The 22,850-nt window shown below is 49.5% G+C and overlaps 5 protein-coding genes across 5 annotated transcripts; 2 read left to right on the forward strand and 3 right to left on the reverse strand.

Moving 5' to 3' along the window:
• Positions 1 to 620: 620 nt before the first annotated feature.
• FPRO_00795 (uncharacterized protein) lies at positions 621 to 2,644 on the reverse strand (the record flags this gene model as incomplete). The annotated part of the gene is made up of 3 exons (XM_031222459.1): positions 621 to 1,205; positions 1,265 to 1,779; positions 1,831 to 2,644. 3 exons carry the CDS (start codon positions 2,642 to 2,644, stop codon positions 621 to 623), a joined length of 1,914 nt encoding a protein of 637 aa, XP_031075676.1.
• Positions 2,645 to 6,481: 3,837 nt separating this feature from the next.
• Positions 6,482 to 7,121, forward strand: FPRO_00794 (uncharacterized protein; the record flags this gene model as incomplete). Its single annotated transcript, XM_031222470.1, has 3 exons — positions 6,482 to 6,562; positions 6,767 to 6,782; positions 6,928 to 7,121. The coding sequence occupies 3 exons, from the start codon at positions 6,482 to 6,484 to the stop codon at positions 7,119 to 7,121; spliced, it is 291 nt and encodes a 96-aa protein (XP_031075677.1).
• Positions 7,122 to 11,021: 3,900 nt separating this feature from the next.
• FPRO_00793 (putative proteasome endopeptidase complex subunit PRE7) lies at positions 11,022 to 11,867 on the reverse strand (the record flags this gene model as incomplete). The annotated part of the gene is made up of 2 exons (XM_031222481.1): positions 11,022 to 11,709; positions 11,761 to 11,867. 2 exons carry the CDS (start codon positions 11,865 to 11,867, stop codon positions 11,022 to 11,024), a joined length of 795 nt encoding a protein of 264 aa, XP_031075678.1.
• Positions 11,868 to 12,256: 389 nt separating this feature from the next.
• On the forward strand, positions 12,257 to 18,212 carry FPRO_00792 (uncharacterized protein; the record flags this gene model as incomplete). Its single annotated transcript, XM_031222492.1, has 4 exons — positions 12,257 to 12,439; positions 12,493 to 14,103; positions 14,152 to 16,683; positions 16,731 to 18,212. The coding sequence occupies 4 exons, from the start codon at positions 12,257 to 12,259 to the stop codon at positions 18,210 to 18,212; spliced, it is 5,808 nt and encodes a 1,935-aa protein (XP_031075679.1).
• Positions 18,213 to 18,571: 359 nt separating this feature from the next.
• FPRO_00791 (uncharacterized protein) lies at positions 18,572 to 20,577 on the reverse strand (the record flags this gene model as incomplete). Its single annotated transcript, XM_031222503.1, has 5 exons — positions 18,572 to 18,984; positions 19,039 to 19,097; positions 19,150 to 19,362; positions 19,429 to 20,109; positions 20,177 to 20,577. The coding sequence occupies 5 exons, from the start codon at positions 20,575 to 20,577 to the stop codon at positions 18,572 to 18,574; spliced, it is 1,767 nt and encodes a 588-aa protein (XP_031075680.1).
• Positions 20,578 to 22,850: the final 2,273 nt, after the last annotated feature.

Below are 22,850 nucleotides of genomic sequence, written 5' to 3' on the forward strand. Positions count from 1 at the left end.
CCCCCCCCCCCCGTGAGCAAACATCTTCAGCCACAGCCTTGCCACATTTCTTTTTGGCTTGACCACGGCAACATTATTTGTCTCCTCAATCACCGAAACCTTACTGTAAATGATGCCCGATGGAATTCGGGCTCTCACTTAGTTGCGACCCGCTGACGGGCGTCGACGGAATCTTGTATTCCGCGTTTTCCGTTGCCACTTAGATCCATGATCTACCGAGGTGGTCTGGCAGTGGAGGTTGATCAAGTTTGACGCAAGTACGTAGCATGGTAGATCCATGATATGATTTGCAGCTAGCTTGACAGCTTTGCAGCAACCTCTTAAATACAACTCGAAATCCTTATATTCAGGACCATATCACCACCAAAGCCAAAAATACGCCGAAAACTCGAATAGATATAATCATGAGACGTAAAACTGCCGTGTAGTTACATTTACATTTACAACCGTCGTTGATGACCCTTGCTCGTCGTGAATTGTCAACTATGTCCAGCATAGATCCCAAACCATATTCCAGTATCTTTGAATTATCTTCTCGGCAAGTGTGCTTTCAAGAGCATTAAAGTACCCGGGCAGCAGGAGTATCGCCTCGAGAACCTGTCTCAAATCCCCTCCGTCTCTCATTGTCCATATGGCCGCGTTGGCCCGAAGCCTTGCATCATGGCCATGGAAGCCCGCACGCCGGCGTCGACTGCCTCTGCGGTCTGCGCACGGTTGAAGAGCCCAATAAGTCTTCGTCCAACTGAAGGCTCTAGTTCCGTACCATCTCGAGCAATTTTTACTTCACGGTTTGAGTTCCAAGGATTGCGTAATCCTCTCGTGCGGTAAAATGGTAGTCGACTTGTGGATAACCACTCCAGTTTGAAAGGCTTCCCCCATGTCTTGGCAGCACCCTCGTCCCCTGCATTGCTCTTGGTGCTTGATGCCTCGCTTTCCGCATCAGACAAGGCATCAACATCATCACGATCCGCCTCCCAGAAGATAGTGCCTCTGGCAGAGTCGTCGATAATACGCCCCTTGGGAGCTTGTTCGTTCGCTTCGGTCGGTATGGCTTTCGGGAGGTCAAGGTCGCTCGTTGCCTGAGCCGTGGGTGCAAATTCGATGGCTGCCGCAGGGTCTTCGTTGATCTGCGATATCATCCTAGCATACCCATAATATTCTCCCGATTTATTGGCCGAGAAGACCAAGTATACACTGTCAGCGTCCTGTTTGGAAATGTTTAGCTGACAAATGGCTCAAGGGTATTGCGCAAAGACCAACGTACCTTGAAGGCGTTGTTCAATGCTTCTTCATTGTGAGATTGGGTAGCCCAGATGCCAGTGCTGACACTCAATTCGAGGTCTTCCACCGTTAGACTCTTGAGAATGAAGAACTTGTCCTTCTGCGGCGTCTTTTCGCCGGCACCTCCAAGCTTGACGGTCCCTGAAGGTTCGGACGCCGGGCTTGGAATCACGCTCTGAGGTGGTGACTTGTCTACAACCTGTTCCGTCTTGACTTCTGTTATAGCCACCGAAGGACCAGTCGGAGCTGTTACACCGGCTGCACCCTCCACTGTGCTCTTGCGGAGCCGGCTGACGAGGCGAACCGACTGAAATTTCGAATCGTGTAGCTTCTGCTGAGCTGCAGTACAGGTTTCCCCATCCTTAAAATTGGCAAATGCACAGTTGCTCTTGGAGATGAGAAACAGTGATTCTAATCCTACAGCTTCTTTGCATACATGATGAACGAGGCTCATGAGGTCGGTTTGCGGAGGAAGGTTGCCGATCCAGATTGCGTGTCCTGATTCAAGAGTTTAGCCGACACTGACGGTCATCGAGGTAATTAGCTTACCACTCTGTCGCGGCTTTCTGGGAGGGCCCCGGACAGCACTCTTTCGCCTCTCTGTCCCATCTGAGGTGTGCTTTAGCTCAGTTTTGTTGGGAGATTGCTTCCCAGTCCTACCTTGCCCCTGCTTGATCCCCTGTGGATGTATTCCACTCGAGCCTGCAGTCTGTGCCATCGCCCTTGGGTCGCTGGTTGTTCGTCCGCCAGCGGCATGGTAGCCAGATAACACCCCATTCGGGACTGGATGCGCGGCAGGTTGATACTGGGGCCCAGGAGGGTAGTAATAGGGAGATTGCTGAGAGCTCATCATCATCTGGTTGGGATAGTATGCCATGTTGTGCCTCTGAGACATCATGTTCGCTGCCTGTGCGTGCTGCATCTGATTTCCATAGTACGGTGCGACCTGTGGCTGTAAGTAGTAACCTTGGCCGGGGACTGGGAGTGGTGGATGACCAGGAAACTGGGACATGTGCTGCATCATAGGTGGAGACCCCGTGGGATTCATGCGTTGGTGAGCGTTTTGAGGATACTGTCCAGGGCGAAAACTCATCGTAGGGAGCGCGTTGGTCATAGGGGCCATGTTATATGGCCCAGGGCGGGGACCCGAAGAGGGTTGAGACATATCGAACTGTGTTGAGAATGCGTGCTGAGAAACGGTGGGATGCTCTTGAGTTTGAGAAGAGAACTCATGGCCCTGAGTAGTTCGAGGCTCGTCTTGACGTGGCATAGGATCGCCAGATGTGGTGATGTTGACAGTCTTTGCAGTATCTTGGTCGAGTGCTCCCACATCAGGGACTTGGGCGCTAGCTATATCTCCCATTTGATGTATCTGTTGGTGGTACTCTGATAGAAGTTGGGAGATAACCTGGTGCTGATTCAGATCAGATTAGCAACTCCTCCAACTCAGATGCAAGTTTATAGCAACAAGTTTGTTGAAGGGTAGTATAATACCTTGGATATGTTCTCTATTGTAGTGAGGAAAGGACAGCAACAATCTGATGCCTGGCAGCTGTGTTTGTTCAGATGAACACGAGGAGGCCTGCTAATCGTGCCGAAGTCACAAGTCAACAGGGCTTTTTTCCTGCAGCAAAGCAGCGGCTTAGAGCTTCTCGGGTGGATTTGACTGGCTGCTGTTAAAGAAAGGGTAGAGAGGGGAAATTATCGAGCAATTTTGTGGCCGATTGTGTGTCAGAGCCGACGATAGCGCTCAGTGGGCGGGGGAAATATATGAAGACCCCAGCTCGTACCAACAAAAGAATGAAAGGAGACACAAATTTGTCGTTTTGTATAGAATGGAATCTGCTTGCAGATCAAGAGACAAGGTGGTAGCGGAAGTAAATACAGTTCCTATAAGAAATTGTTCAGAAAGGCGTGTTATTGCCCCCACGGGGAAACTAGCGAAGTCGTTGAACACCCGTTAACCCAATGCCAAGTTCGGAAGGGAAAGGAGCTGGATGATAAAACGAGATCGAAAATGGGGCTTGGCTGTGTTTCCTTATGGCGTAACAGGGATATGAGGTTAGCCCAGGAACCACTGGGAGAGTGTTGTAGTGTTGAGGTGCAGTGACAACTATTCGAAGTCGGCGATCAGCCACAAAGTTGGACTTGACCAGCGAAACTAAGAATCAGCTGTGATGAGTAAGTATAGCGGTAAAGAAGATATTGGGACTCAAGAAGAGTCGAGAAAACATTTGCTCATACGTTGAAGGAGCACTAGGTCGTCCTTTGCGAGCTGGCAATAAGCAATGCCAGTTTCAGCAACAAACCAAGGTTACCAGAAATGCAAACTGACAAAGTTAGCTCCCCTGAACCTGTGAGCTTTCAGGAGAGAAACGGTTCCTAAAGACTTTCGAGGCTTGAGAAGCTTTGGGGGGCAAGGGGCGAAACCTTAGCCAACGATTAAACAGAAGAGGCTTTAACAACGGAGATAGCGAGTGGCTAATAGTCCAAGCTTCCGAAGCCAGGGCTCAAGGAAGGCTTGGAAGGTAAGGAAGTGTAAGGAAATGCAGGGTTAAGAGGGACAGAGGGCCAAAAAGAGACCAGTTGAAGGGATGCTAGTGTGATAGATTCATGGGGGGTGTGGGCTACAGATGGGCAAGATAGATGGGAAATACGATGGGCGATCCCAAGTTGGTCGAGCTCTTAGATGGGATTTTGTTAGGGCCGTATAGGTGGAGGAGTGAGTGGAGGGAAGTGGTGGAGAGGAGAGCTTGGACAAGAAGAGGTAAAAGAGAGCGATAGTTCAACGGCAACAACAAGCCGTCAAGCCACACGATGCTCAAGTCACTAAGGCCGCAATCCATCGGTGATACTTGAACTTGAACTTAAGCGAGGCCCATGTTGGCAACGGCACAGGTATAGATTATTCACAGCACGACCTTGGAACAGATTGGCAGCTCCCCCTGTTCGTCTGGGGAGTTCCAACAAAGTCGCACGTATAGTCTACGTCTACGTCTACCTACCTATGTTCAGGAAGACAACCATCCGGTGAGACGGTGGTGGCTGAGGTCGCGACATTGAGCTACCCATTACCGCCACCGACCATGCGCCCACCATCTTGGTGAACATTCAGGTACCGAGTGCCACAGATTCGCAACGACAATGAAGTCAAGAGTTCACGGAGAAATGTGATTGGAGAGTGAAGCTCGAGCCGAGCAACGGCGCCGGCAGCAGGGAAACAAGGTGCAAGAAGAACAGCCACAGCAGGACCCAACACGGATGACAGGGATGGGGGGGTTTGAATAGTAAAGGGTGGAGAGAAAACCTTGTTATAGTACGTATGTAGTGGTGAAGCGATGGCAGAGGAGACAAGACCATTTCGACGCCAAGAAATGCCCTAACCGTGATATGATATGCGGTACTTCGCATTGGACTTCTAAATTTGTTGTTCCAGTGGGGAATGGTTTCTTCGACGTCGAGCTCTGCGAGCGAACCCAGCGTCTTGAGGCAACGGTCCCTGAAAACGGACGATAGCGGGGTCCACCAGAAAGCACAATCTCCGAAATCAGAAGGTCTTTGATGCTTTTAGAGGGTCTCGTGGATAATAGTGGTTTTGCTTACCGCACCTACTAACTTATGTATATGCACCCAAGCATGTGTCTGTAGCCAGCTGCATTGCATGTCGTCTGATGTCTCCTTGTTCCCAACCGTCATCAGAATGACTTGGATTCCGTAATTAGAATGATGTACAATTGCGTTCCAAAGTCGGACAGGGCTAGGATATGGTTGGTGCATGGAGGGTAGGTTATCAATGATGCTGGTGGCTTGAAACGTCATGAAACATAAAACGGGCCTGATGACTTCTGACATAGGTAGGTAACCTTAGGTCGGCGGTAGGCAAGGTACTGTACGTTGGCTTGGGTAAGCAAAGCAGAGTTTTGCGCTGAAGGAACCGTACAAGATGGAATGGGAACGTAAAACTCCCCGTCCCGCTATAGGAAGAGACCGTTTCGCCACTGAAGGTTGCCCTGTTCCTGCCCCAGATTTTTAACTCTACGTAGCAGCTTAAGACTACAGGGCATTTTGGCGCTTACCAAGTCACTGCTGCCATGGGAATCGTTAGGGAATGGCACACGCCAACTTTGTTCAACACATCGATTTTTCCATCTCACTAAAGTACTAATCTACCTCACCCTGCAAAGTTAAGTTCTGATATACATGATGTATCAAAGAGTCTCGCGATATCAGAAATCATTCGAACCATATCTGCAAACATGCCCAACATCAAATGCTAAGTGGCCTCTAGCTCTACAGCCAGCCAACTGCGCCAGTGGACCCCGTAAAGAGAAGCAACAGCCGCTCGCGACTCAGCGACTCAGGGACGCGTACGAAGCTATCGCCACTCACTCCCTCAGACAGCTGTTCATGAACTTACAGAGTAGGGATCTGCATACAGGGAATAGCCGAGGCGGCAGGGTGGAGGTCCCTGAGATCTGATCGACACGCGCGACAGACCCGCCGAGTCGCCTTGCCAGCATGTACGTATCCTTTCTAAACTCAATTCGCTTCACTTGGCTGTCAAGTTTGACGTGATTGTGAGGAAACGGGCACTAAGGATGGGGCATTTTGAATTTCACGAGCCATTGCTTCCCCCACTATGCAACCCAGCGGATGCTCAACAGTCTGCCTTTCCATGTGGCGTTCTATCCGGGCGAGCTCCGGCGCTCTTTGACTGGTTTTCCTCGAATCTCACAACACTGAAGTTAGGCCATCCTCGACGGGGCTTCGAACCACTCCTGAGGGCCGAAGGGCCTAGCCCGGTCTACTGTCTTGGACCTAAAAAGCTCCACGCCGGCATGCGCTTCTGCTTGCACGAGAGAGGACACGAACCCACTAGCCGTGGGCACTTTTCATGGCAGAGTCTTACGCATGCTGTATAATGAATGATTCGCTGATCTTGATGACTGAGCAGGTTACAATTTGCACTCCAGTCTGAGTTTGGATTTCTGCCGACTTAGTAGATATCTTGCCATAACCACGGTTTCCCCTCAGATCCGAGCGTCCGGCTGACAACTCTTTGCTTGGGGCCCCAGGTAGCTCTTGATCAATAGCTGACACGGATAGCTTAGCTTTGCTATATGTAAATACCGATTCCCTTGCTATTCGTAAGACCAACAGACAGTACCTGAAAATCGCGACGTCACAGCCCGACAGCAATATGGAGGTAGTGGATATAGTATGTAGTGAAGTGACGTTCCTCGGCGAAATCCTTGTCGCTTCTGAGCTTTCAATCAGTTGCGTAAGTAACAACAAATGTCATGTTCCAACAGTCCTTTTCGTAGATGTCGATCTATCCCGTTTTCTTAATTCTCCATCACCCACCAACTTTTCTCAACTAGTGCGCCGGGGCGACCAGCCTCCCGTGACACTAGCGTCTTATTGGAGACATTCGCATGGTCCTGACAACTTGGGTAATCTCATGGCTGTTCTTGGGCCTGCCTAGGGACCCCAGGACAGCCGTAAGTGAATGATCGACCATCCCACTTCACGATCCTGGATCAAACACAAGTCATAGGTAGATAGGTAAACTTCTCCTGCTAGAAACCTTCGTGGTCAATTCCAGAGTTCGACATTGAGCGCCTCACATCCTCAATACTATGGAAGCCAAAAAGGCTAGTAAACTGTTCAACATCAACACTGACTCCATCAGCTACCAGAAGCCGGTCATTGCTCTTCGGCCAGTGATCCGAGCTGCCGGTCGTACGACGGCTTTTTGGACTAACGACATGTGCGCGCCCTACCACCGCTGTGTGTCTAGCTGGACCCTTGATGGGGGTTCCTGGGACGCCGCCACCTAGGTAGCGAATTAAAACCCGGACCTAGTTAAGGTAGGCGGATGAAATGCTCCGTTGGTTCTTAACAAGAATACTTGATACTGAATTTGCGTGTTCGTCTCAAGGCGGAGATGTCGTGTATGATCAGCTAAACAAAGGGTCAGGGATGTACGGCAATTGTGTGTCAGAAATCTGCACCAAAAATAAATGTGGAAAGCCTCCAACTTGTGGTACAATTATGACCCGCAATCAAGGTTATTGGGCCCCCAGATAGAGCGGCGCCTGTCGACGACTGTTGCCTGCTTGCCTGACGCATTCGCCACCCGCCTGTCAACCAGGGTCCAGAACCTTTATCGTTGATCTTGACTGCTTTAGGTGCATCCAATGCCTATCTTACCTCTTGTTGCACAATAGTCAGTGACGCCATGACGACGGTGCTCCGTTTACATGCCTTACAGTTATAGGTAGTATTCGCCGATGGCGCGACCAAAACAGCAATTGGCCGTCTTCGCTGGTGTCGGGAGGTCCGCAGCAAGGGTCCATTGTGGCTTGTGAAACGATTATCAGCATTGATCATCCTTCTTGAAGCTCTGTGCCGATGCGTAACCCGCTGTGAACCTCTCTTGATTTGAGGGCTCGAGGAGCCGAGGACCCCGACGCCAATTTCACTGAACGTGGGCTATCAAGAGACTTGTGTAAGGCTGTTGATGAAGAAAGAAAGCTATGACAGCTCCCTCCAATGTGGCAAATGTGTTGCACCCTGCATGGGTAGATACTTAGGTAGATAGTGTCTTGAGAACGGACCGCTACCTTATGTAACTCCCACCGTTTTCAGTTCTGTCTTAGTACCTATGGACACTTGAGGAAAATTGAGTGTATTGCGCTTCCACTCCCTATCACATGCCTCAGTTTTGACGATTAGAGGTGGCAAATGTCAACCGACTGGTAACGGTTGTGCATGTATGGATGTACGGAGTAAGTCGTCAGCATTTGAGTTCGGTGCCGTTTTGATTAGATCCAATTGTTGTAGCGCTTTCGAACCGCTACAATTGTCATCTGCCGACACCAACTGGACCATCAAATGCCGGAAAATCCCTGCAATAATAGCAACTAATCATTCCTCAACACTTGGGCAGTGGGCATCATTGTATGTAGGAATGTCTGCTCGCTGATCGACAAGACGCCTTTCTGATTTCTCCGATGACGGCAAGTTCCATGTCCAAGGATGGAAGAGTTTGACAAAACTTGGAAGAAAAGCTAGACCATAACTGAACCAAGAAACCTAAGCAGTCCCGGCCCAAGTGCGGAAATAAGACCATGATTGAATTGCGTTCCAAGTCCTGGTAGACTTTCAGCAGCGAGTTGCTGTCAGCCACACAACATTCGCTCATGTTAGCTAGCCGCCAGCCGCCAGCCTCGATTCAACGACATGCATGGCTAAACACAATTCCTAGGCCTTATGAGACATGGAGGACAACACTTGATTATTGGAAGCTACGTATGCTTAGGTGGCGAATAGACCAGGACGTTTCTTCAGACGAGTACGCGCATCCATCATCTTGCGAGGAACAGATGTTGCTAGAAGTCCTGTCTAAGGATAGTCATTCCTCCGATGTAATCAAAAGCTTGCCACCAACTTAGGGCAGCAGTTGTGCATATCGACAGCCTTGGAAGAATTCTTTGAGTAGAAGCTGTTTATTAACTCGAATTCGTTGGGTACCTGGTCCGGCTTTGCACAACAAACATGCCTTTCAATATCTGTACCTCGAAGATAGCATCAGAGACCCCAGTAGCCTGAACAGGTCCGGATGCAGAAATCTCATTCTATTGAAGAGGGGCAATCGAAATTGGCTTGTACGGGATATCTACAATGCATATTGAAAGGCTCGAAAGGATAATTCACTGAACACACACACCAGGTGAACTGCTTGCCTGCTCACCACCCAACAGAAGTGTGATCACTACTGCATGATACTCTTAGTACATGGGTTATCATGTCTTAATTTCATTTTTTCCCCGGCTGCACCAATATCAGTCCAAAGCAAGGATAGCTAGCCCCTGGCCAGCTGAAAAGGCGACTTGTCAGAATAGGTACAGCACCTCGAGAGATGCTCAAGCTCCAAGGCTTGATATTCCTGGCGTGTGAACGAGGTGTGGTGTCCGGCTGCTGTAATGGCAGTGTATCATGTCTTCAACCTTTATTTAGGGTCATGCAGATTGTGCGATGGAGCAGACGCCACTACATCGGTTGTGTTAGCGAGACACTGACGCCTCCAAACGATATTGAGATACAGTATCTTGCATAGCACGGGAAAAATAGACCCTGTCCACACCCTCCCTGCATCGGGGCATTGCTTAGCTGGCATATCTTGATGGATCTCTGTACACATAGCCATTGAGGCAAAGGGCGGATCACCGCAACGACGTTCAACCAGTCACTATGCCTTGAATAACCCTGTACTACTGCAACCAGGTTTTGCCTCACCTATCAGAGCTTTTAAGTGTGTAGTGGACTTGATAGGCTAAGAAAGAGCCATTAGACCTGACCGGCCGGTGTGGGCAGGGCAGGGTAGGGCAGGGCTGCAAGCGTCTTCGGGATAGAGACTGAGTAGACGAGTACTTGGATGAGCTAACAATGATAAGTTCTCTCTTGTGATCTGATACCTACACCGGTGGCTAGAGAAATAGCATGGTGGTGTTAGACTGCCACGGTATTGGCTCGATATTTAGCATCTGACTCTGATCATCATCAGAAAGAAATCTTTGCTAGCAAATAACCGGACCGTGCTTTGATGACTATCGGGCGCAGGAAAAGTAACAAGCGCTTGAGTCTAATGAACCAACGTGGTGTTGCCATTTGCCGCGCTTGTGGTGCGATAGAGGCGCTCCAGAAGAGTCTAGACGCGCTCTTAGAAGTGAAAGTGGTGTTGCACTCTCCCGGATGTAATTCTATCCGCGGACTAATGTTAGGTGTCTCTTGAGATGATCAATGTTGAGTGACTAGAGCTCAGCTCGACATGGGTCTCTCGAATGCCGTGTGCCGATGCCATTCTATCTCTAATTAGACTGATTAGCAACGTTACTTGTCCACACTCAAAGTACAACCAAAAGGCAGAAAAGTAGTACATGGCCATGTCAGACTTACGAAAATGCCACCCAAGAGTTGTGAGGGTGAATAGCTGTGTTACAGCTGATAACTCATTCACAAATAAGCACCGTTGCCCGGTGAAGAGAATAGTTCATCTCTTTCAGGACGGTCTCAACCAGTGGTTAAGTATGCTGATAGGACGCTCGAGTATTGGTATGTCCATTGAACCTTTCAATGATCAAAGTGTAATTTGAGTATGCCGTTACAAGTGCTTCGCACATTGATTATAAGGTCAAATCGCCGTCATACCATAACTCGTTGTCCATGCCACCACGCAGCAAGTTAGATGTCGGGCAGTTGGAGTCAAAGGCCAATTGGAACAAATCTAAGGTAAACTGAACTCACATACCTTTAGCTAACACCCCAAGTCAGGTAATTGAACTGCAGTCGCATAGTGCCAGTACATGATCTAGGTGCCCGTGATCTCTGTGAATATTTGACCGAACACGATGGCTTCAGTGGTGTTGGAAAATCTTCCTCATTCCCCGTGCATAGCAGGTATGTGCGGTCTGCAGAGCTCAGTGCCGCCGACAGTAATTTATAAAACCTAATCCCAAGATAAGTAAGACCTTTGCATCCTGGAGCCCCACAGGCGATCTGTTAGTTTGCAATTCGCGGATCGTGACATTCTCTTTTGTCGTTGAAGCGACTCGGTATCATATTCATATTCATCACACCACAATTATGCCCCGCAGTTGACCGTAAAGAAGGCTCATTGATTTCGTGGCGTCTAAGTAATCCCCTGTTATACATTCCTCTTTCGCCTTTCCTCCCACCTAATCCTTCTTCAAGGGCAAAAAGGTCTCCTCAATACCGTCTGCTGTGATGATGAGCATTTGAAGGTTATCACCAACCTCAATGTGACGCTCCACCGCACCATCGAATGCATCCTTGACAACAGTCTCGACCTCTGTTCGCGTAAGAGGACGTCGCTCCCGCTCCTTCAGCTCATGGCCTTCTCCGCTTCCGGGAATATACTGGTTCTTGAAGTTGACCTGGTTGTCCAGGAAAGGCATGATCAGACTGCCCGCAGCACCGCCTGCTCGGCACTGCTCTCGCTCATAGCTCCCCACGGGATCGTATGAGTACACAGCGCCTCTGCCCTCCTCATCCAGACCGCCGAGCATCGCATGCGAGTAGTAGGGGAAGAATCGCTTCGAGTAGAGAACGGTAGAGAGGCGTTTGGCACAAGCATTGACAGTCATAGGCTTGCCGTGGCGGTAACGGTAGATCTTGCAGATGGTGTCGAGGTGGTCACGGAGGGCCTCACCATCAGCAGCGAAGCCGACGACAGATAGGACTAGTGTAGCATCCTCCTGGGAGGCAGTGGTGCCGCCGATTCGGAAGACCTTGGGGGACATGCGAGAGTTGATGCTATAACCGCTAGTGTGGCGGGTGTCACCAGCCATGATGGTAAAGTCTGCGCCAGCAATGGCAAGAGTCGAGCCACCATTATCGGTGTAGCTTGTATCAGTTAGCTGTAAGCCCTGGAGATGCATAGTTGAGGTGTCTCACGGGTTAAATCGATGTTCTCGAAACTCGCCGCTGTTGGTCTTGGGGGCATCGGAGAATGAATAGTTGGGCCCATTCATCAAAGGGTTCTGGCTGAACATGGCAGCCATGATTACGGTCTATGTGACGGAGGTCTAAGCAAGAGCTGGGTGATCTTTCTCGATGCGCAGAGATGATGGAATTCGGAGTTGGTGATTGATGATGTTGATCTGGCGTTGCCTAAGTTGTCACTGACGATGGAGCTGAGGTTCAGACGCACGCGTCAAGCCTGCAGCCTTGCCCACCTAAGGTACCTACCTACCTACCTAACCTGCAGAGCTGGGGTAGCTACGATGACTAAGCGCGAAGACTGACAGGGGTTCACCTCCTAAAGTTCACCTAACAACCATCGTCATTTTGAAGGTCTTGTTTCGGAAACAAATTTGCTGACTTGGTTCTTGTTGGTGTTTTGTTTCGAATTGCTATGTTTTGAAGCGACCGCATCGCCCACGCACCAAAGATGATAGGTGACATTCGGTCCAAGGCGCTGCAGAAGATAGCTTCGCTATCTGCGTCTAGCTCTACAACTTCCTTCGACCGATCTGATCTCGACCGACTATGTAGGGCCTGCCACGCCGGCGCGAAGAGCAAGGACTATGTCAATGGTTATCAGAATAAGAGCTCGCTAGGCCGAGTGCCCATGGTAGGTTATTCATGGAGCATAGGGATTTGATAGTGCGTGATTGACAATTGTAGTCTATTCGCGAATTCGAGGTCTTGATCGCATTATGCAAGACAGCACCGAAAATCAAATCGAGCCAGAGTGCCCAGAGACTCTCATATCAGCTGTTCCCGTATATTCTTGAAGCACATATACAGGTTTTTCTTCCTTCGCCATTCTTCCGAAAGATCGACCCGTCCCCGACCGAGGCTCTAGCCTTTCATGTGACAGGGGCCCTATTGGCACTTGGCATCAATTACGATGAGCTTCAGGAGAATGTGACCGATAAGATCTGGGCCTTCGTGAACTCTTGTAGACGAGCTACCGAGAGCATTATCTCACCTCAAGCAGGGGACCCTGAGAATCCCCACCTGGAGGATGCAATCCGAACTGTGACAATTGCCGTGGCACTGCTCGGATTTTTGGATGCGGCAGCCGCTCAGGCCGACTTCTGGAGAGCTGGCGGTCGACTGGCCATGATCAAAAAAATTAGAGAATTGCTTTCTGAGCCCTTCCTTATCGCTGTGGAAACAGCACTATCCACCATACGCAACTGTCATAGCCAGGATCGCGAGGTTAAAGAATGGAAAAGATACCTGCGCCATTATGCCTCGTCTGGACGACCTCTCGGAGCTATGCTCCTGCACCGAAGCTTCGCTCACCTCATTGTCTCCAGCACTTCACTGATGGTAAAAGACCCTCGTTCTCTGCGAGAGTCTCACGTGCTAGATATCTACATTGCCCAGGGTGAAGATCTTTGCAATATCGCGTCCTCTGCGCTCGAAGCAGATTTCAAGACGGTTGAGGAATATGCTGCCCTGGCCATTGAGGAGATCCAGTATATCGAAGGTGGTGCTGATTTCATCCGCATGGGATCTCCCGACCAGCAGAGTCTCGCCTACGCTGTGAAGGCTGCGGCGCTCATTTCCTACTTGAATTGCGCTCTGCTCAATGAAGATGCTGCTGATACCGAGATTCTCATGAACTGGCTTCAGGAAACCCTGGATGACTCTGTTCAGATGGCCGATCCTACTCTTGCCTCGGTCACGTTGCGATGTTTGGCCCTGATCTGTCAGATCTCACCATCCTTCTCGTCTAATGTTAGCCGCATCCTACCCAGGTTCATCGTTCAGGATGCCCCACAGAAAGATATTGTCACTATAGCTTCCAATAGCTTGGCTTATGCCCTCAAAATGCTCTCGAAGGATGCTGTCATCGGCACATTGTATACCCTGGGTAACGTACTCAGCCCTGGGTCGGACCAAACGTTTGTGAACGATCAGATTGATGGAACGGCAAGTGAAACAGGACTTAACGCCATTTATACCAATCGTCGGTCCATTGGGAGCTCGATTTCACTACAGATGTATGGCGAGGAGGAGACTGCGATCGTTTCTGGCAATGTCGTGCAAACCATCTGTGGAATTGCTGCCGCTTTCAAGGATGAGAAAATTACCGCACTGGCTCAGTCTATGCTTCAGCAGAAGCTCGAAAAGGTCAATACAGGCGTGGATGCCCGGATTATCAGTGGAGCAGCTGCTCTGGCTCTCGAGGGCGGACAACTCGAGTTTCGCTCTTTGCTCAAGCTGTTTAGTAAACTGTGCCATACTGGGGTTGTTGAAAACCAGCTGTTCTTATTGGAAGCTGTAAGTGAATATGACGTTCTATACTTTGATACTTACTGATTTGTATAGGTGAGAAATGCTCGCACTTTCATTTCTGCCAATCTACGACGTGACTCGCAGCTGTTTGGTATCTACTTTGAACACTTGCTTGACAGCATCATCGGACTTGGCGATGTACACTCGTCTGGACATACCAAGGAATCTGACGTACAAATGGCTGCAAAGGAGATCGCAGAACTTCTTCACCCGCTGGCAATCTTTATGTCCACGAATGATTTTGCTTTCGAACCCATCGCTGATGACGAGACATATTCTCTTCTTCGAGACGCTTGGTTCAACATCGTGGTTCACGGCTTTACCACCAACACAGACCGTGGAAAGCAGTATATGCGAGAATTACGTATGATTGCCATCCACTCCCCACCTCTTGTGGCCGAGCAGCGAGGTGAGCAGGTCGAAAGTGATATCGAGCTTAATACTGTCTTACGACGTGGTATGAGCAACGATAGAGAGTCTCTGCAGAAGAAGCTTTTGAGTGATCTTGTACCCTCCAAGTCCAATGAGATTAGGAGCCTTAGCTATCGCAAGGTGATCTTCTTGCAAGCAGCTTATCTGATGGAAATTCTTCGAGCCGACTCAGGTGATTGCACCAAGGTTCTGTCCTATTTCCTGGAACCGAGCATGTCCAAGGGAGAGCTGAGCAGCGCCATGGAGGGTGTTGCGGCTGCTGTCATGGATAAGTATATCCAAAAGACACAAAGCGGCGCCGAACCAACCTTTTCTGCCCAGTACGCTGCTGAGCAGCTCGCTACTATCTTCTGTAGCTGCTGCCATCGTATCGAGCGAGTCCAGCAAGCCGCGTTTGTTTGCGCAGATCGCTTCCTCCGAGAAATTCCTTCAGCCCTCTGCTATAGATCGTCACTCTTCGCACTGATCGAACTGCTCTCGCTCATGTGGTCAAGCTGCTTGGAAGCCGAGACAGATGTTTATGCTCCTAGGTCTACTTTTACGTCAGAGCTTGGTGGAGTGACTGTGCAGCTTTCAGACGACTATGATTTTCGAAGGTGGACAGTAGATATCCTCAACCGCAAGGCCAGGGTATGGGTTAACTCTGCCATCAACCTCTCTCCTCTGGATGTCAAGGGAATTCTGCAGACATATCTCTCGGAGTTCAGTGACGAAGGCGCTTACGGCCATGTCTCTTTGGGAAGGTCTTTTGCTCTTGAGCTGGGATCAATTATTCCATCAACAGACAATCGTCTCCAGTCCATGGACAAAATTGGCAACTCGAGTGTCAACACAGCTTCTGCGTTTGTTGCGCAGTACACAACTCGCCAAGAATATCGGTATGGTGAAACGCTTCCGGATCGTGGTACAGAACTTATGAGCTTCATGAATCATAACCGTCGCTTGTCATTTGTGCAGTCATCTGTGAAGGAGAGTGCCAATGCCACTACTGCACTCGCTCATATCGAGGCAAGAATTCTCAGCAAGAAGAGTACGTCCATCACTGAAGTCCGGGATATTCTTCGTAGGGCAGCAGCACTTCTTTGCCGCACGAGCAAGGATGAAGCTGCTGTTGCCCATCACCTTGTGAGCATTCCGTTCGCCCTATTCACCAAGCAATCCATCAACTTGGGTGTCTCTTTATGGCTTGGTGTAATCAACGAAAACCCAAGACAGGAGTCGAGACTGCTGAATGAGATCGTCCAGCAATGGGAGTTCTCTCTTACGCGAAAGCTCGGCCTCTTCAGCTCAACCCTGAATCATGTTGACCCCTTCTTTTTGAAGGAAGAATTTGCCCCCAGCGAACTGGAGGCTCTAGCCAAGAAGAAGCAAATTGTGCATGACATTCTCTCTCCCCATACTCGACTGCTCCAATTCTTTGCCAGTCACTATAACGCTACCAGGCTCGGTAGCCCTGATATCCAGAAGGTGTTCCTCCGGATGATTGATCTTACGCTGGAGGCAATGAAGCAATCTGCAACTCATCCAATGGCCAGAGAGATTCGATTCCAAATCGTCTTATTTGGTCTGCGCGTCCTACGTTCCAGCACCACTCTCAAGCCTGCAGCACAGTGGAGGCTCAAGGAGCGACTTCTTACGGCTGGCCTGTCGTGGTTCAGGTCTGCTCCCAAGTGGTCATTCGGAAGTAACTTATTGCAGATGAAGACCGAGATTCGTCTTATCTCTGATGTCTTGGCGGCCCTCCAACAGGTCTCTTTTATAGGCGCCCAGACTGTCGGCAATGTCAAGTCTCTGCAGTCTAAAGAGCAGCTGCTCGATCTCCTGCTCAGAAATGAACAACTGCGCCTGATCGTCTGGGTAAACCCACTCAACAATGCGAGCAATCAAGCATTGACCCAAAATGCTGGCAAGGCACCGACCGAAGCTGCACTCTTACCACTCATTAGGACTGCATGGTGGCAGGACCCAGCTATTGCCATCGAACTCGCCACGAGGTTTCCGTTCCCTCGCCTGCAGCGCGATATCAGGTTCTTGCTTCTCACCATGCCTGAAAAGGCCATTTTTGAGCCTGAGGCTCTGCACCTGATCTTTGGAGGATTTCTTCCCGACGATGTCGCTTCGCAACAACTCAAGGTAGGTTTCGTACCCTGACTGACATTGCAATGCTAACGTTTCGGCAGTATTTATTATACTGGGAGCCTGTGAACCCCGTAACAGCCGTTACCATGTTCTTACCCGCCTACCAGTCGCACCCTTTCATCATCCAGTACGCCATGCGTGCGCTGGAAAGCCATTCTGTCGACGTAACATTCTTTTATGTTCCCCAAATTGTTCAGTCTCTCCGTTACGATAGCCTTGGATATGTCAAGCGCTATATCCTTGAAACAGCCCAGTTTTCCCAGCTGTTCGCTCACCAGATCATCTGGAACATGAAGGCCAATTCGTACAAGGACGATGATGCTCAAATCCCTGACGAAATCAAACCAACTCTCGACACAGTCATGACTCAGATGGTTGACGGTTTCGCCGCTGAAGACCGTGACTTTTATGAGAAAGAGTTTTCTTTCTTTGACGAAGTCACTGACATTTCTGGAAAGCTTAAACCCTTCATTAAGAAGTCGAAGCCGGAGAAGAAGCAAAAGATTGAAGAAGAGCTGCGCAAAATCAAAGTTGAGGTCGGCGTTTATCTTCCTAGTAATCCTGATGGTGTTGTTATTGGCATTGATCGTAAGTCTGGCAAGCCCTTACAGAGTCATGCCAAGGCTCCGTATATGGCGACATTCCGTATTCAGAAGAACAAAGGGGGCGTTTCTGAGGTGGATGAGATGATGGAGGAGAATGACGGAGAAGATCATGGAACACCAGAGAGGACTGTTGAAGTCTGGCAGTCGGCCATTTTCAAGGTCGGCGATGATTGTCGACAGGACGTCCTGGCGCTGCAGATGATTGCAGCGTTCAGAGGCATATTCCATGATGTCGGCCTAGATGTCTACGTCTTCCCTTATCGAGTCACTGCCACTGCCCCTGGTTGTGGTGTCATCGACGTGCTGCCTAACTCAATCTCACGAGATATGCTTGGTCGTGAGGCTGTCAATGGGTTGTATGACTACTTCATCTCCAAATACGGCAATGAGAACTCGCTCCGATTCCAGCGAGCCCGCAGCAACTTCGTCAAGTCCATGGCTGCCTACTCAGTCATTTCCTACTTGTTGCAATTCAAGGATCGACACAATGGCAACATCATGATTGACGACGCGGGCCACATCCTACACATTGATTTCGGTTTCTGCTTTGATATCGCCCCAGGTGGTATCAAGTTCGAGCGTGCGCCCTTCAAGCTCACAACCGAGATGGTGGCGGTCATGGGTGGTTCAATGGAGCACCAGAGTTTCAAGGCTTTCGAGGAGCTCTGCGTAAAGGCTTTCCTGGCCAGTCGTCAGTATTGTGAGAAGCTCAGCCAGATCGTCTGGCTCATGATGGATAGTGGGCTGCCCTGCTTCAAGCCTGAGAGTGTAAAGCATTTCCGTGAGCGTTTTGTCCTTGACAAGAGCGAGCGCGACGCTGCCAACTTCATGAAACATCTCATCAAGACCAGTTACTCGAGCCACAGCACAGGTATCTACGATCAGTTCCAGCTTCTGACTAACGGCATTCCCTATTAGGGGATGGCACAAGAGGAGGATCAGTAGTGAATAAGTCTTGATGTTTTTTCTTTCTTTTTTTCTCGTTATTTTATCATAACGCTTATCTAGTCTTCCTTTCCGGCTCTTCAAAGAGATAATACTCTTGATAATACAGATATATAGTACAATCGCTCCGCTTTCCAAAGCGACTGAGATTTTTGCAAAAACGACTTTGATGCCCCCACAAAACTGCTTCGCGCTTGAATACGCTTCTATATACACACGAGCTCTTTGGGTAATTGCAATACCCTTTTAGATCTCTGGCGACTAGTCATTTGTCTCCCATATAAGCGGGGAATCTTATCCGCCTGGCCTCGGTGTACTGTTGCAACTCGGCCTTATTTCTGTTTTGCGGCAGATCCTTTGAGCATGTGAGTCGGGGCATTGTAGCTAGTGTAATCAACGTGGACGAATGCTCGGTCAACAATTGGCACAGATTCGAGGAAGTATGTCAGCACCTCGCTAAGATCATGACTGTCCTTGAGAGGTGTTGCTGCAGAAAGCACAATATCGACCTCGACGAAGAGTTTGTCACCAGCGTGATAGGCGCGCAAATTTTGAATCTGACGAATGGCAGTGGCGAAGCGCATGGTCAAGTATAGCAGCAGGTTTCGCTCGTCAGGCTGGGCGGAGAAGCCTGAAAGGTTACGGACGTGGTGTGCCGAGGTCTGACTCCAGTTGAAGATAACAACAAGCGAGAGGAACAAGCCACCGACAGCATCAAGCCACCAGATTCGCCCATAGTAGCCAACTAGAACCAATATCAGTAGGGTTCGGCCTTACAAGATATACTATCATTACTTACTGATAGGAAACAGGATGGAACCAGTGTTGAAGATCACATCTGTCTTTGCATCCTCAGCCCTGTGGTTTGGTCAGATTCGGAGTACGAATGTGGATGAATTTGCCGACTTACAGTGCTCTGACACTTGAGTTCTTGACGACACGGCACCAGATCCAGCAGGCACCCTTGATGACGATGGTAGAAACCATGATGGCGATAGCTGGAATACCCAACTCAAGGATAGCATGCTCAGGGTCCATGAGGCGAGAAATACACTCGAGTCCAACTTGGCAGAAAGATGTGATCATGATGATGGAAAAGACGAGGACGCCAAGTGGTTCGAGTCTTACTACGCGTTAGCTTTTGTTCACTTGAAATGGCACAATCTATACGGCAGCGACTGAGACTTACTTGCGGCGACCAACAGGATAGCTATATTGGTCTTGATGACTCGACGAGATGAGACGCGTAGTAATCCATACGATGACGGTACTGAGGAAATCAAGCACAGCATCTACCAAACTGGCAAGGACGGACATTGAAGGAACTGAGACAATGACAACAAGCTTTCCAGCGAGTAAAATGGCATTGGCGATGAAGTTGACCCAGATGGCCAATGTCACGATGGGGTCGTCGCTGTCGATTTCAGCATCCTCCAACCAAGGCAACAAGGGCTTGGGGCCGTTGTCATCTTCTTGGCTAGCGGGTCGCGGAGGTTGCTCCTCATCCTCGTCTTCGGATTGATCCTGACGCTGAAGGAGGGGCAAGTTCTCGGAGGAACGGAAGATGTCTTGAGGTGTGCGAGTAGCAGGGAGCTTTGTAGTCGAATTGCTAGCCTTGACGCTGACAGTGCCATAGGAGCCTGGAGTGATAGATGCGGATACAGGAGTCGATCCAGTAAGAGGGGGGGAGTCGGATGTGGTGGAGGGCTCCTCGTTGATGGTATCCGGGACGTCAAGTGGTCGGAATGCAGAGGCTTCAAGCTCTGCTTGGTACTCGTTGAGAAGATCGTGGGGAATAGCGGAGTCGAGGAGAGCATCGATGTACAGATATTGCTGAATCAACTCATTTGTTCTCTCATAGTACTCGCGCCTAGGGGTTTGGTTAGCTGCTGCACGAGGCCAAGGCGCATAGTTGGTGGGCGCCATTGAGGACTCACAGTGGTTTGGACATAGCAGCCAGCTCCTCCTCAGGCTTCCAGTATTGCTCCCATCGATATCGAGGGTTGCTTCTGCCAATGAGTTTGGCACTACGGTTCTGGGGGCCGTGGAGCAGTTGGGTGAGGCGACGCTCATCAGCGAGCAGCCTGCCAAGCTCATCATGGTCGTGGCGAAGCAGCCCAGTCTCCTCATCATCAGGTCCCACCCAGAAAGAGGGAGGATGCGCAGGAACAGAACTGCTCAAGCTCTGTATGCTCTGGTGAGAGCGACTGCGGATGAGGGACTGGAGGGCGCCACTGCGCGTGCCCAGAGGATTGTGGCTATCCTCGTTTGAGAGGAGAGAAGGGCGCCGTAATTGAGCATGGCTACCATGTTTTGAGGGAGTGTTTGGAGAGCTCATTGTCGCAATGGATGTCGCTTTTTCGCAGCGACTGGCGAGAGAATTGGGTGGTTAGGATAGAGGAGGCGCAATTATATATCGCGAAGAAAAATAAGATAAAACGTGTAACGAGTCAGGTTTGAAGTATTGCCAGGGTTTTGAAGCGTTGAGTAGAAACAATTGCGACTAGGTAGGTAGGTAGGTGCCGTGCCTGAGTCTAGTAGTCATAACGTTGTTTTTCCGAGCTCCCGCCTCACGAAAGAGAGATAAGATTAGCCAAAAGGGACTCCGATACTACAATGAACAACCATCAACAAAGATTGACTTAAAGCAGGGGCCCCTCTCCGAGTCTAGCGAGGAAAAAAGATTTCGAATATGGAGAGGAGAGAGATTGATTAGATCCAATGCATCAAAGCTATTCGCCCACATGCTTGCTGGAGGCTCCGCCACAGCATCCATACAGACTGACCCTGGCGCCCCTTTGAGATTGGGGCCCTTGGCTCTTTAGCTGAAGGGTCCCATCGTGACGGGGTCCCTTATTCCGGAGAGGGCTTAGCCAGATCCCCTTGATGGGTCCTGCAGGTGGTTTTGATGTTTTAATGTTGAGAGAGGATCTCTCGGCATCCGTAGAGGCGCAAGAGACATTGATGCAGTTCGCGCGCGAGTGTGAGTTTCAAGGCACTGAAACAGCTGTGATGTTGTTTGAAGTTGATGCTCTTCTCTACAACAGGGGAAGGTCGAGAAGGATGACGATAGCTTGGCGTTTGGGTGGTTCGGTTACCTCATCAACTTCTTCGGTGAGGTAATCGGCCTGAAAGCTTAGGTAGGTGAGCCCCTTCCGCTGAAGGCCTCCACTAACAGAATCAAAGGCGCCAATTCAAACACAACCAGTTCAATTGGATTGGGCCCCATCCTTGGAACGGCTACTGAAGCAAAGCTTGATCTGCCGAGGTTTCACAGAATGTCCCGCCCGCCCCCAGTTACAGACAAGATGGGGTAACAAAACTCGAAGCTACTGTAAATAAGTATGTAAATACATACATACCTTAATAATATGCTTATCACTATTGCTAGGACATATCAAGGGTCTTCTTCTTGTTCATTCTCTGCTGACCTATTGGTCCATGTCGTTCACTTAACCAGCTTGACTCATTCCTGTTGTATAATTAGTTGCCAGCCACATCCCATAGGTAGATAACAAGGTTGGATCGCTAATGGGTGCTGATACAGAGTAGGAAGGACACATTGAATGCTACTGTCAATATGGAGTAGATAGCAGAGACATATTCAGAACATTGCCGACTCATCAATTGCATTGGGGAACTGCATGTGCATCCAAGCGCTGCAGCCGCCAAGACCGTGATATATCAAGTCGCCATGGGCTTGCAGGAAAACAGTAGGTATCCGAGAATTGGGTGGCCATGAGCAAAGCAGGAAGATTGAAACCAGATCATACAGCAAGTGAGTGGGCAACATCTGGACTAAGTTATTCAAGAATCTATCGTTGCCCATCGAAATATAGGTCGTAAATATGAATATTTACAATGACTATTGGTGGCTGGGTTTACCTTATGGCTCATCATCTGTCTTCACATGCCTTTCCCTACCAACTCACCTCACCTGAAGCATATAATGTATCAGGAAGCGTGCCTCAGGATTGTCGATCGGCACTTTTCAACTTGAGGTCCACTATGCCTTTGTGTATCAACAGAAGTTGAATGCAGATTGCGATAGATTGCCTAGATTGTGGGATAGAGTCATTGTGATATGAGTCGGAAGATTTTCAATCATCAACCGCCATGTCATGTTGTTGATGATGCTTATTGTCTTTGAATGTCTCACCTACACTGTGCGGCATGCGACCAAACGAGCTAGCTTAGCGTATCGGGGGTGATCGTGTTGATCCGTACAGGACGCGCAATTCATGTCTCTTGACGTGCATCAGCATTGTCTATCTATGTTGTACGAACCCGTCATCAGAGCTAACCGGAAGAATGGTCTCAACCACGACGAACGCAGCTGAAGGAACTGGTAAATACTGGGTAGGGTGACCGTCTCAACAAAGAATTGGGTGGTGGAGCATTGCTACCTATGCATATTCTTCTCATGTGCCTTGTTTTGGTCCCAGTCCTGCAAGTCCATGATCTTTGTCTCTGTCTGAGTAGAACCTTGAACAAGATAAAGATTGACATTGATGACGAAACATTCAGATTCTGATTCCATATTATTACCCTTATCTGGGCCAGCAAGTCAATGGATGACGAATGGGGGAAAGAGAAAAGAGCGAGGCAAGG

This window comes from Fusarium proliferatum (assembly GCF_900067095.1).
Source record: "Fusarium proliferatum ET1 genome assembly, contig: FPRO_scaffold001, whole genome shotgun sequence".
Lineage (NCBI taxonomy): Eukaryota > Fungi > Ascomycota > Sordariomycetes > Hypocreales > Nectriaceae > Fusarium > Fusarium proliferatum.